Source organism: Vanellus vanellus, assembly GCF_965231255.1.
Source record: "Vanellus vanellus genome assembly, chromosome: 2".
Lineage (NCBI taxonomy): Eukaryota > Metazoa > Chordata > Aves > Charadriiformes > Charadriidae > Vanellus > Vanellus vanellus.
The window spans coordinates 38,088,412-38,103,263 of record NC_138906.1 but is presented as its reverse complement, the minus strand read 5'-3'; the positions used below and the strand labels follow the sequence as shown (position 1 = coordinate 38,103,263).

At 39.8% G+C, this 14,852-nt stretch overlaps 1 protein-coding gene across 3 annotated transcripts in view; it reads left to right on the top strand.

The window, feature by feature from the left end:
- SKAP2 (src kinase associated phosphoprotein 2) overlaps positions 1-4,493 on the top strand; it is a 121,586-nt gene extending 117,093 nt beyond the window's left edge. For 2 of the 3 annotated variants that reach the window (XM_082478968.1, XM_082478967.1), the window contains exons 12-13: positions 2,085-2,186; positions 2,600-4,493. In XM_082478968.1, coding sequence (XP_082335094.1) covers positions 2,085-2,177 — 93 coding nt within the window. In that variant the 3' untranslated portion in view covers positions 2,178-2,186; positions 2,600-4,493. Of the gene's footprint in view, positions 1-2,084; positions 2,187-2,599 lie in introns of those variants that run through there. The other variant, XM_082478969.1, reaches the window with a different exon arrangement.
- The last annotated feature ends 10,359 nt before the right edge of the window (positions 4,494-14,852 follow it).

The following is a 14,852-nucleotide window of genomic DNA, read 5'->3' as shown; positions in this document are numbered from 1 at the left end:
TGGTGTATTAGTAAGTAGCAAAACCCAGAAAGTTTTCAAAACAGCAGCATGTTTTAATTTTAATTTGAGGTATCTGAATTACTTCTTTAAAAACAGCTGTTTCTAAGTTCATGTAGTGTTGCTAAGTAGAACTTTTTCAATGGATAATGTAGTCCACAGGCTTTTTCTATGCCATTTGTCATATGCAATTTAATGACCGCTTAGCTAAGCCACTTCCCTCATTTCATGTATTGTTTGTTTTTTTGGCCGATGTCTAGCAAAACTTGCTTAATCACTCTTGTCAGTCACTTCACGAGTTCCATGTAACAGCTTAAAATCTTTTGTTGCTTTCCCTTGGAGAGATTTATTGCTGAGATTCCAGTAGCATACGTGAGTACTGCTCCTTTCAGCAATTTCCCACTTCAGTCTAGAAATCCAGTTTGTATATTTAACCAGTGTATTTTGAGATAAAACATAGATTTTTAAACAGGCTGATCTGGAACATTATAAACTTCAGTGTCAGGGTATTATTTAGCCTTTAAGGATTTGGAGTGTGATGTGTATCCCCATGGGAAAGGTTATGAGCGGTTCTTCAACTTCTGTGGAGAGCAGTTTGCGCTGAAGATGAGGTTCAGATACCCCTAGACTTTCAGACCAGACCCATCCCCAGCAGCCTGTTCTGCAGTGGAAGGGGGAAGACGGTGGAATTATTTTTGCCGCTTTCTCGTTTGCGTGTTCACATCATAAATGAAGGTCCTCCTGTGTTTTTTTTGTGGGTTTTCTTTAAGTCACGCTTACTGCAGTATTTTATGGATAGTAGGATAGAATCTTGTCTGTGTGCCTGCATGCAAGCGTGTTAAAAAATAAAAAAAAGGCAAAAAAGTAAAAAAGAAAAAAATAAAAAAAAAATCCTGGGCCCACATGAAAGTGGGCCATCAACAGGGCTTCATCGTAGTTAAGCACAGGGAGAGCTGAGTACACTGAGCACCTCATAGGACCCTAGAGAACTCTCGACCAGGCCAAATATGCCAGCAGCAAATCATTATAGCTCAGGCTCTAATGAAACTCCATTAACCCTTAAGCTCCACTTGACTATTTATAGCTGAAGAACTTTATCTACAGTCAAAATAATAGCTTCATCTCAGTAGGACCATTAATTTAAAATCCCACAGCCTTTTGCTTTTCTCATCAGAAGAGGAGCGTAGCAGGAAGCAGATGTTGCTTATCACAGATATCTGTGTATTTTGTATTTTCCATGTTTGTTCCAAAGTAATTTCTATCTTACTAATCATTCCATTTTGAATGGGGTCTCTGTTTTAATAATGCTTCATTTGTAACTCAATATATGTGTGTGTGCAATTTCAGCTGTTACAATTTATTGAACCGCTGTTAGGATTGATCTTAAAATATTTACCTCATAGGAAAAAAATTAAATTTGGATCCCACAATACTCTTACTTGGTATTGCTTTTGGAAGATATTATTTCTTTAAACTATTATAATTCATTTTGTTTCATATTTATCTCACTAAGCCTAAACAAATTTCAAACAAAAGTACATTAGTCATCTGTCAGACATATGAGATCCACCGTAGAATTTTCTGCAAGCCTAAAGCAATAGTAGACTTTGTCCGTAGAAAGAGGTTATGTATTAGATATATAGTGTTCCCTTCACATTTGAGCGAAGTAGTATTTGAAATAAGTTGATTGTAAGTTTCTTAAGAGTTTAGCCTTGTGATACTGAAAGAATCCCTGTTGATTTTTGTATGTCAACATTGTGCTATTAGATTTTAGTTACAAAGATATGATTTTTGTATTTGTGACCAATACAGGACAGACAGATCAGCCATTTTTAGTAGGTGTTACAGAGAAGCGTGGCCATAATTGAGAAATTTTCCTGAGTATGCCTGGCCTTTTTAAAATTTAACTTCTGTCTTTTGCCTAACTCTGCATGTGAGTGCCTCTAAGAAAAAGATATAACGTTTTAATTTTCAGTTGAAATGATTATAACTGTATATAAGAGAAAGCATCCATAAGGAGTTGCATACAAAACTCTATTGCATTTATATCAGACTAAAGGTTAATATTGCATATTGTTTTCAATTAGGAGTACAATAGATTTGGCTGGTGGGTAGGAGAAATGAAGGGAACCATTGGCTTGGTGCCTAAAGCCTACATAATGGAGATGTATGATATTTGAGAGGCCTGGGTAAGTACATTTTAATCCAATCTTCTGTAATGGCTTATATGTTCCCTTGTTCTCTGTTTCATAAGTATTTCTTTCCTGGAACCTTTGTAGGAGTCCTGTTAACATAAAGATGATGGCAAAATATATTGAAGGTTCAATTAAAGCACTTTTTCTGGGATTCTGTATGAAATATTAAACCACCGTGTACAAAAGATGATGTATTTTATCGCTACGTTCCTTTTCCACATTTTGTTGTAGTTTTTTTTTTCTTTTGTAAAATAAAATCGGTGTGCTTTCTCGTTAGTTACTTAAGTAATATTTATGTATCTGTGCAGAAAGCTGTGGAAGGGGATAGATATTTGGACTGGGTTTGATATGCATGTTTGAGGTTTTTTGGTTAATGATGAACTTTCAACTTCTTTCTCCCTAATCAGGAGAAATCTGCACTTGAAATCAAGAGTGGCGTGCAGCTGCAGTTTATAGACCCGGCCTCTGAAAGAAGATTCTGCCGTACACGTTTTGTGGTTTCAGGGAATGTAGTCAGATCATTGCCTTGTGTATATGAAACATTAAAAACTGTAATTGATCATAATTCTGCGGAGATGTTCTTCTTAGCCACTTTTTATAGAATTCTAATGCTAGGAAATTAAATAGATGGGAATTAACATTTGGGGCACAAGCAGCCAAATAGTGCCTGTTGCTCATTCCTTAAGCAGCACTTTGTATAACTACAGGTTTGTGTTCTTTCAGGGAATTTGGCTATGTTTTCCTGTTCCGCAGTTTTTGAAAAATTAAGCTGAACTTGGAAAGTAGAAAACTATTAATCAGTTCATGCATGCGTTAACCTTTTAACGATCATTGTACATTTTGTGCAGTTTCCTAGGAAAATCAAGAGGAAATTTACGCGTAATATTGCAAGTCTTTGGGGTATTCTGTTTCCAAACGTTTTTGTATTATGTTTTAGCCAATGATTTCTTTTTCTTATATATTTAGTATTGTTACTGTTTTGCTACCACAAAATGAAGGCTTGGCTCTTTTGCTGATGTAAGAAATCTGCCTGTGTGGTAATACCATTCTGACTTGGAGATGTGAATTATGTGAAAATTTGTAAAAAGATAATATATTAAAACCCACAATTTTTGCTAAGTCAACATGAGCTAAATGGCAGGTAAGCATGATTTTATTTTGTCCGTGGTAGTGTGAAATATTTTATCTGTACCTTACAGATACTTTCACAGAGTCAAATCTGGGTACCTTGTTGGTATGTGGAGTTTCTGATACAAGTTATGCAACAGACATCTTCAGCTCTATGTGGGTTAATAATGGCTGCCCGCAGTCTTACCGTCAAATCCAGAACTTTGTGGCTAAAAGCATCAGTTCGAACGTAAAGTAGTACACTAAAATACTCTCACTTGTGGACGAGGGGTTGGGCAGAGTTAATACTTTAAATCATCTTGTTTTGGAGATGTGCTTTGCTGTTAGGAGGCAAGATCAACTTTTTTGAATCCTCCCACACACTTGATTTGTGAGACCCTTAATCTGCCAAAGAGGCAGGTCAAGCCAGTCTGCGAATTGCTGAGCCTGTGCAGGTCCCCTCGTAGCTGCTCGTGCTGTTTACGCTTCAGGCAGGCCCTGGAAGCACTGTGGGTTAAAAGGTAATGTTAGTCTGAACGGGGAATTAGATCCTTTCCGTAAAGTAAGATGTTGTGCCTTATATTGGCTAATGATACTTGATGCTACAGGGGAGTCTAATAGGAGTCAAACAGGGTACAGAGTTTTGTTGTAATTTTTTTTTTTTTAAAAAAGAGATAGTCATTGAAATTGATTCTGTACGTTATCAGTGAAGCACTAAAATGATAGATTATAGTCTTCAGATCGTTTACTGCTTTAATTTATCAAGTATACTTGTGGACTGCGTACAGAACGTGAAGCGTTAATATCACGGCTAGAAAAGCTCCTTCTCTCTTGTTAACGTGGCAGCGTAATAAATCTGCCCACCCAAATGTCGTCTTATTAATTATGTCATTCCCAATTCCACCACCACCTACGTTTTGGGGAGTAAATCCCCCCCCCCTCCCCCCGCCCCGTCCCCGTCCCCCCATCACCCTCGTTGATACGAAGTACACACGCTCCAAACTTGATTTAGGACAGGACCAGAGCGGGGACGGCGGTACCGAGCCGGGGGCGGCTGCGCGGGAGGGGAAGGGGCGGGGGCGGTGCGCGGCCCCTGCGCGGCCCCGCGCTGCACTGCGCGCCCGCGGCGGTAGGTGGCAGCAAATTTTCACGGGACGGGAGGAGGCCGAGCCCGTCCCCTTCCCTCCCTCCCCCCCCCCCCTCGCTTCCCGGCGGATCCCCGCCGCTTCTGCCGTTTTTCCAGGAGAGGGAGTCCTTACCCAACCGATGAGCGGCTTGGCGACACCTCTCCCGGGTGGTGGCAGCCAGAGAAATGCGGTGTCTTTTGTCTCTAGTTCTCCTTTAGGGCTCCCCCCCCGCCCCCCAGTACATATGGGGGGGGGGGGGAGTACACAAACTGCCTTAAAATTCAAAACGTGAAAGATGTCCTGAAACTCACATGACGTGTCTTGGAATAAAACGGCAACGGACCACGAATGAATTGTTTACTTTAAATCTGTGCAAATACCATAACCTTTTTTAGATAAGAAAATCTTCATCAATACTACTTAAACAAAACTCATTGGTAGGAAATGCTAATTGCTCTGTTTTCTTTGTTTACTTAGGTTGCACTTGCCTTTCCATGAGCAGTAAAACAGCTAATTTTTTAAAAGGTGATTGTAAGTCATATTTTGTACAGCGTTTTACTTGATTATTTGCTCTGTTCTGGATTTGTACTATACTGCCATTAGATCTTACAATAATGTTCTACTCTGCAAATTTTTAAGGTTCAAATAAAGTTTAATTGTTTGCAAACTGTTATGATGCTAATAATTCAACAGCCTGCTGTGTTACTAATGAAATTACTTTGTTATGATTAATTTGGAAAATAGTGTGTTGATTGTAGTAATTAAGCACAACAAGGTGAAGTAAATGATTCTAATGCCATCTGGCCTCCAGACTGAATGAAGAAATGAAATGGGGCTGTCATTTGAATTTATTCAGAGAAGTAAGGGTAATACAAATGCTTTTTATAGCAGAGGCACCCGGATATCATCATGCCGCTCTCTAGTATTTTTCATGTACTTCTATATACAGACAACTGGTTCACATATTTTTCTAGCATCTACTTAGGATATACCTCTTTGTGCATACTGCCGCTAATTGCATGTACTGATGGTAGTGTATGCGCCAGTTCTTCTGTCAGAAAGATCTATGGATAAGATTTAGAGAAGTGATGTGCATCAGCTTACCTTTTGCTCGTCTATTAATGATAAAAACTTTATTTGACTGGAATTAAGCTGAATGTGAATGCTAATTAAGATCCCATTTTATATTCAAAGCCGAATGCATAAACTTTCTTCTTTTTGGCTCTGCAGTCTGAGTATGACACAGCATTAGAAGAAGCGTAAAGAATAACCCTTTAGAACCTGATCCAAACACTGTTGAAACTGAGAAGCTATTGCATTTGGTTGCCTCTGCATCAGGGTCTCAGAACAGTAACTCAAAAACAGGCAATACAATTTCAAAGTGTCTTTTGCTGGAGTACTCTTTGTCCTTTTTCTGACAGAGATGCAATTATTTCCATAAGCTGAACTAAACAAAAGAGAGGCCCTAACTTCTCTGGAGCCGAAAGATAGAAATCCATTTTTCTATCATCTCAGGTAAAGCAAAATGAGTTTGTGGCTGTAGATCAGAGTCCTGGCTTGGTAAAGTTCACTGGGATCTGTGGGAAAGCTGTAAAATATTAAAACATGGGATGAAAGTACCCAGGTATATGGCAATGGCGTGCTCTTCAGCTGCATGAGCCATTTGATGTTTCTCTCATCTCTCTCCCTCGAGTTGATGAAAAATTTATTAGTATGTAACTGTGGGAATAAGTATATGCATGAAAACCTTATAAACAACTTTCCGCTTTACATAGCACAATGTACAGATAAACTGTAAGACCTTCACTTACCAGGGTTTCTCTGAAGCTGACATTTCTCAGACGAGTGTCTGCTTAATTCCTTCTTTATTTAGAAAAACTGACACTGAGCTCAGTGAAGAGTGCTCTGCCAAATCTGCATCTCAGTTTGAGAGTTCATTTCCTGCCCACCATCCTGTGTCTTACTGTGAGGGACCGGCACCAACCGACTTCAAACTATGGACTTAAAATCATGGATTCAGGCTGGATGTAAGCACAATATTTCACGCTTCTGGGATGAAATTGTGACTTGGCTGGTCTCTCCTTGCTCAGGAAGAAGTAAAGGGGAGGCTGGGACAGTGACAGGATGAGCAGGTCGAAGGGATGCTGCTTTTCTTATCCAACTGTGTTGTGCGAAGGAATATATATATTTTCCCTTTAAATTGTAAAGAAAGTCAGGCAGTGATAAGCCATGAATTGTTCTATCGTAGCCTTTTATGGATTTGTTTAGGAGCAATTTTGTGTAATGGTGTCTAGACAATTCTGTTTCTGCTGCCTGGAATTTTCCTTAGTCCGAACTACCACACAGAGAAATTCATAGGGAGCTGGGCTCAAAGCAAAGTAGAGGAAAAACCTCTGCACCTAACAGCTATGCCGACATGAGTCAAATTTAAACCTGGAAATGTCAGCTTCTTCCCAGCCTTTTGGGAGAAACAAGTCTTTTAATTAACAGGAAAAACTTAAAAATCCAAGGTGTCATCTTCTACAACAGTGCAGGCGCTCTGAGAAGAAGAGCTGCTGGTAGGTGAAGTCGCAGGTAGTTTCAAATGCCACCAAAAACCAATCTCTCTCTATTAATTTTCGGCTGTAGCAAACCGATGTGTTGGAGCTTTTATCCTAAAGTAGCCTCAGTGTCTCAAAACCCGTAGAACAAACTTCCTTTCACCCCCTATTGTAAAGCAAGTGCTACTCCATAAAGATATTTGATGGCTAATGAGCATTTTACAGCAAGACTTTAAAGTTTATGCTGTGAGATGAAAAAAAAAAAAAAAATCCACATTCAGTTGCAGCGGGAGGATTTATGTTGGCAGAATAGAATTACCAGTTTGGCCACTTCCAGTCTGCTGTAATTGCTTGCATATTTGTAAATAGTGCCATGGGATTTTTAACGGCCACAGGCAATCAGGATTTTAGTTTTACACCTCATGCTACAAGACAGGGTATGTAGCACTCCAGAACTGACCCTCGTGCAGAACTGCTTGGGTTAAAGGGAAGAAAAAAAAAAAAAAAAAGAAAGTATTACACAGGATCATTATCCATCTTTCAAACGGCAGCAGCGTGAAAGTGCGCCTTGGCAGTCTCCCACCCAAGAGCTGACATGGCCCAATGCTGCTTTTTAATAGTCAAATCTAGTAGGGTCAGCGTGAGAAGAGCAGAGCGCAGGCAGTCTGACAGGCATGGGCAACTCAGTTTATTCATTGGCGGTCATCAGCCTCTGAGACTTATTTCAGTTTGGAAGGGAAAAGATGAAATCTGTAAAGAGTCGTGAGGCATCAGGGAAGCAGAGGGACCTTCTTCCTTTGCTGCTGTTCTCTTCCGAGAGGACTGCCGTTCTTTCCTTATATTTAAATTAAAAGCAGCCAGGCATGAATGCACACGTATGTGTGGGAAGGAGTGGGTTTTATTAAATAGTCACTTACAATCATGTTTTGATGCTGGTTTCTCCTTTCTAAAAGGTATTTATGTCTGCACGCTCATAATAGCCACACTACCTTTACTATAGAAAAATGGTAGTTCTACCTTTTTAAAAAATTCTACTTCCGGTTGTTTAAAGGCTCTATTCTAGTAACTTCTCTTCTCTCTTGTCCTACATTTCCCATCGTGATAGTACTCTTAGTGCATTATGTCAGGTGCTTCTTATCAACATTTGTGTGTCTTTTATGACACTAATTTTTGTTTGCCTGTACCCATAAAAAAACTCCCGGCTCATTTTTTTGCAACATCTTTTCCCCCTGTTTTCAAGCTAATTTTGGACTTAGTTTTAAGGTGTTAAACCACAGTGAAGGGGGGGGGGACGGGGCGGTAATCTATGCATCTAGATTTCCATTACTTAACAAAAAAATAGTCATTGCCAACTATGAGAACTGTTTTGCAAGGTCTATAAACTAACCAGTTTCCTGTCTATTCATTCTTTTCTGCTTCTGAGACTGGCACGTTATAGATGACGTGGGTACTTAACCATTTCTAGACTGAGATTACCTATTCAGCTACTGTCTTATGATAGCCAGCCAAGGTCACCTATAGGTCATTATTGACTTGTGACCCAAATTGCCTTCCCTCTGATGTATCTAGCACTGGTTTGAAAGCGGTGTTGAGGAAACGAGCGTCTTCTCGCGTGGGCTTTGTATATGTTCAGAAGGTGAGTGAAACTTCAAAATGCAGAAACATCATCCAAAATAACCTCTCTCACCAAGCCACGTTTGTGATTGCACTTTTGTACTCTTTACTGTATTCTTGCCTCCATTTACTTATACAAAATTATGAAGAGGAGAACGTGTACCATGAGGCATCTTCCTGAAACGTCAAATTTTTACAGAATTTGGTCAAATTGATGTTTCAGGTGCAGGCCAAAGAAATGCCTGTTTGAGAGCCTGAACCTGAATCTGTACCAATGGTGGTCTGTGTCAGACTTAGGCAAGCAGTGGAGAATGAAGACCTACGTGTCTGGCCCTCTGCTGAAAACTCATCCTTACTGATCTATGTTCAATATTACCTTGGGCCCTTCAGCTGCGGTGTTGCTACTGAAGATCTCTAATAAATTCCGTGAGCTAGGAATTTATGCAGGTGTTTTGTCCATCAGGTGCGGATCGCAGTTTTGAATTGTAGCCTGATCTGGCAGAAAGGCATACGAAGCCATGATGCGATACATTCCCGTTTACGTGTCCTCAGACAAGCTGATGATTCCAAGAAGCGTACGTGGACCACAAAGGGATTTCATCATCCCCATTTCATTAGATGGTAAAGATAATGTATTTCAGTAGAATTTTATTTTGCACCTTCTGGTTGATGTCGCCCCTGTTAAGGAGGCCTTCATGCAAAATACCCTGGCTTAGATGTCATAACACTCAAAACATGGGGAATGTGTGTTATAGTAATTCAGTCTAAAACCGACCGGAGTGACTCATAGGGATCATTGAACAGAGTACTGACCAGCTACTGAGAGCGTATTTATTTCATTTGGTAAACAGGGTTTGCTTATGAATTAATTGTGGTAATTCAGACAATTATTTCAATAATTTTGTCTGGTTAACAGTAACGGTAGACATACTGTTTGCTAAATGTATTAACTGAAATTACAGTAGCTATTCAGACTACATTCATCATAATACTTATTAGCGTCTGCCTTTCCTATGTCTGTGGGCTCTTGAATGTTCTGCTTATCCTAAGTGTTGTCATTTCTGCTGGTATCACAGAAAAAAATTGAAATGTAGGCAGTTGTCAATGACACAAATGTCTTCTGTCTTTTCCACTGTCTGCTTCTTGAAAACAGAGTCAGTTCTGCACGTGCAGTCTGAAACAAGGGAATTTAGCCACGCGACTCTCCCTTAACCTCAGTGAAAGTTATGTAGGTAGTTCTTAATTTGAGGGCACGGTATTAATTCCTTATTGACAACAGTAAGCATTCAGTCACGCAGTTCCCTTGGCTGCGTTGGAAGTGCTCCTAAAACTTCATACTCATATGAAATACAGGATTTTAAATCCAGTTGTTAGTGTTGTGGAAAGCTAATTTTTGTGGTTTAAAGGATACCCCTAAGCATGAGTTATCCACCTGGAGATAGGGTGCCACTTTATTTATGAAGTATTTCTTGATGTTCAGAATCAATCTGTGCCCAGCGCTTAACAAATACAGGGAGTATTATGAACACAAAGCGAATGGCTGTGGTGGTTCCGATCTCCAGCTGCCCAGAGAAGATCTCCTCGGTGTAAGATAGTTCTTGTAACCAGATGGAAGTATTTTATGTGCTACCCATTTCGAACTCCCAGTTCACACGCTGATGGTCTGTAGACTCTGGGCTGAGGTCTGATTGATTATGCCAGGATTAATGGGGACTTAGTCTTCCGAAAACATCGCAGGTACGCCAGCTGTACACCACTGTAGTGAAAAGTTGTGTTTGACCCCGTCTGTTTCATTGTCCCCTCCCTTTGCCTACCAAATCTAAATTGTATAGGGGCAGATATTATTACTGTCTTCAGCAACCTTTATTACAGACAGCTGTCAATGGCAGATGAATGCTTTGGCTGTGCCTCTATCCTTTCAGCCAAGGAGTAAGTGTATAATAATGAGGATTTATCTTGTTATATGGGTATACTGACACAGAATTACAACAGCTGTATGTGGGCCACTGACAGTCCCCATGTCTCCCAGTATATTCTATTTTCTCTAGGCCAAATTTATTGCTCCCATAATTAAGTCCAATCCTGAGGACTTAATGGAGTTGCACATTCGGAAAGTAGCAGGAAATACGGCTCTTGCCTAGGCAGGAGCCCGCGCAGAGTCTGCCTCGGTCTGCCCGGGGTGTAATTCCACCCCTTCCGAACGAAGGGTGGGTGACACGAGGCATAGCTTTAGAAGAAACTCCGGATTGTTTGTTTTTATCATCTGCGCCATCTCAGGTTAGGAATGCTGGAGTGACCTTTTGTTCACAGTAAGGCTCGCACCCCTACTTTGCTGAACAGGATCATGTTAATCATCGGGCAGCACCAAGAAATAACAGGCTTGCATTGCTCCCAGGTAGAGGCAGATCAGGCCGAAGGTGAGGCTTCCCAACGGTGGGGGCAGTGAAGCGCTGGGGTTGCTTGCCCTGGGGAGCTTCTGCAGTTTCCATTTCTAGAGGATTTGGAGAACCCGCAGGGGATGAACTCACCTGCTAGGAATGACTGAACCATGGTGAGTCCTGCCTTGGGGTTGAGGCATGTGCTGAATGACCTCCTAAGATCTGTTCCAGGCTAGTTTTCTGCAATTCTGTAAGTCGGCGGTGAGCTGACACCTCTTTGACATGGCAGAATAAATACATGTCCAGTCTTCGTTTTTTCTTTGCCTGGTATACTAAAAATGCTGCTGCTCTGTGGGTTCACGTGTTCCCTTTCAACTTCATGGGCTCCAAGCAGGAACAGAGTTCACTGTTTCCTGCCCAACAAACACCTTAGTTCATTACCTCAGTAATCAATTTGGCCCACGGTTAGTATCTTTTAAAAAAGTTAAAAGCTTCTTGTGAGTACCATATACCTTGCTTTGCCTTAAAGCGTGTTTGGCTGTACCAGATGTTAAACCAATTTTGAGTATGTGCAACATTACGTTGATGCTAATTGCCATGGAAAGCATTTAACTCATGCATTTTTAAGCAAAATAGCTACATTTTCAAATTGTAACCATTTATTCACCTCAGGTAGTTAAATTTTAGTTACCACTTTGGTGTGTGTCTTAGGAAATAGACAAAAAGGTAAAAATAGTCTTCAGTTTTGTCTGTTGTTTCTTGCACCTCTTCTGAGAACAGAAAGGGATTTTTCCAGAGTCCACTCAAGTAAATAGAAACGTTCTCATCCTTATAATAGGCTTTGGATCGAGTCCACCTGTAAGGATAGTCCGCTTTTTTTTTTTTTTCATACTCTTTAATTGAATGTATGACATATATTTAATCCTGGCAGTATTCTTTATCTCTGTGAGAAATCCTTTTAATTCTCTGTGTAAGAAACTGTTCTGTGATGTCGCTACCTGATTTTATTGAAACTCACACGTCAGGAAAAAAAAAATTATTGCCTTCCCTGTCAAAACTGACAGTAATTACGAGGCCAAATATATAGCTGTGATTGACTTGTAAAACTAAATCTGTAATATTTCAAGTTTGTAAGTTGACTTGTGCAGCTTTCAGGAAATATAACCCAGTATTTTCCTTGCAAACTGACAAACTGACATCTCTTTATCCATTTCTTTTATCGTCTTTGTTTTTATTTGTGAGGGCGGGGAGTAGACAGCATTTATATAGAATGTACTGGATGGCATTTAACAAGTCTGCTTCTGGGGAAAAATAGCATTCTTGCTAGCTAAACAGCAGCCAAAGGAAAGTCAGGAAGGTTTAAGCAGAGGGTTCATTTTATGTGCTCCTCTTTACGCATAATCTTTCAGCAATAAACGCTGCATATTGATTACTTAATTGTAATGGAAACATATTTGGACAGGAGTAATGTTATAGCCTATTTGCTGCCTTAATTTTTAAAGTCTTTTTAAATTTTAAAATGGATATTGCACTAAGTGCAGTGCTGTGTTCTTCTGTGCAGAACTTGATATCGAAGGACTTTCTCATCAAAGCTGCATTACTGACGGCTCTTGCTGTTGCGGCTGCCTTCCTTTCTCTTACCTTCGTAAAACCAGAAAAATCTGTAATTGGTGTTTAGCCTCTCTTAGCATGTGTGACATTCACATCAGAGCAAAAATGGCTTTAGATTGATTAGTGAAAAAGCCCTCAAATAGGGTTCTGCAGAGGATTTAGATTTATCCGGACTAACTATAAAAGTTTCACTTGTTTTTTTTGCCCCCCCTCCCCCCCCCCTCCAAATCAAACGTGTGATAGTTTCCTGGTTAATAAAGAACATTTCTGAGGACTCATAGTAAAAAGTGGTCCTTCTTTGGCTGAAGGATAAAAAAGCAACTACACATCAAATAAATATGGAAACCAAATGCTGACTTAAAGACTTCCTAAAGGTGAACTAACAGCACTGCCTGAAAAAAAAAGTAAAAAGGGGAAGATATATCTTAAATATCACGTACTTATTTAGCTGGAGTGCAAAAAATAAATATAAGGGCTGAAGCAAGATATATTAACAGCCACAAAGAGGCACTTGGAAGTGGCATCCACAATGCTGTATATTGTTTCGAATATACAATCCCAGATTATTTTGGAACAGAAAAGATGAAATTTCCTTTACAGGAGAAAATATTCTCCTTTTTACTTCATCATTTCTAGGCTGTTGGGTATTTGGATGATACTGCTGTTGGGCTTTTAATTTTTCTTTCCTTTTTTTTTTTTTTTTTTTTTTTCCTCTTATTTTAAATCCAAACCAGTGAAGCAAAGCCTGGGAAGTAGTAATTTCTTTGAATCTTAATGCAGTCTGTCTTCTTAATGAGCCTACTGCACTGCCCTGAAAACAGCCCTTTACAAATAAACATGCTGGAAGTGATTTAGCCACAATGTCCAGACTGTGTAAACATCTAATTATTACAATAAAATTGTCAATAAATATACATTACTGCTCCCTTTTCAAACGTTAACCAACTTTCTCTTTGCTTGATAAAAAGGTATAAATTGTATTTTTATGTCTTGATGGGTTTTCTTTTCATTACCCTGCTTGCTGCTCTCCAGACAAAAGAACGCAGCCTAATGTCTGAGTTATTCCTGGCTGGTGAAAACTCCTACAATTGTTTATTAACGTAAAGTGCGATGTTTCCTTTCACAGCAAAATGAACTCGGAGCTTTCACAATCTGATGTTTAGTCACGGCATTTTTTTTTTTTTTTTTTTTCTAAAAAGGAGAAGGCTATAAAACCTGTTATTACGGTTGCTGTAACTGTGGGATAGGCGCACGATTAAAACCCACTTATTAGAGGGAGGAAAGGACACAATGCTGCATTAGGACTGAGAGAGAAGATAGGAAACCGGGGTAATTTCCTCAAAAATACGAAGTTCTGCTTTCTGAATTATGGCATCGGGTTGACCGTAAATGTGGCATCAGCTCCCCTTGCCCTCCTCCCCCCCCCCCTTTCCCCATACGTAGCCCCTTTTCACGTTTCTTATATAACTGGAACATTAACATTAGAAAAGCAGAGCGATATTGAATCCTAATGAGGTCTGGCCTATATGCTCCGGCAGGAGAAGAATGAGGATAATTCATTTGTATGCCGAGAAGCATTCACAACTCCGTGAGCATCCCCGTGGCTTCGGCTTGTGGTGCTGATCATCTGTTCCTACTTTAGGGGGTTTCATTGCTCCGAGCAGCATCTGAGCTGGGGAAAAAATAGTTAACTGCTTTACTGCTAGCTTTTGTTATATAATGACAATTTAATACGGTGGCTATTTTTTTGTTAACCTGCTTTAAAAAAGGTCTTTCAAATGGTTAAATTAATCTTCTGATTAGCCGTGCCTGCCAGGTAAAATATAAGGAGGAAAATGATGTGGAACACAGCAGTGTAAAATACGTTAGCCAATCTTGGTAAACATGTCTATTTTAAGTAATCAATGTAATGACAGGCAGCCATTTGCTCGGAAAATATTTTTTTAAAATACTTTTAATTCTATTTTACTGCCTGTGCGCCCACTGCTTTTTTATCCTCTCTTTTAAGCACTGAAGATACTCAGCAGAGTGACATGTTATTTAAAAAAAGAAAGCAGAAATGTTTACCAAAATCAAGGTAGAAAAGATTCGTGCAAATTGCCATGTAAAATGATCTGCACAAAAAGGCATCGGGGAAGAGAGCGAAGGCTGTGCCAAACAGATGGCACACCCTGCTGTGTTTTTGATTGAAAAAGAAAGGTAACATTTGCAGCCACGTCAAAGAGACAGTGATCAGCTAAACAAATTGGTCTCCGAAGTACACCATTGCTGGAGCGAACCCTG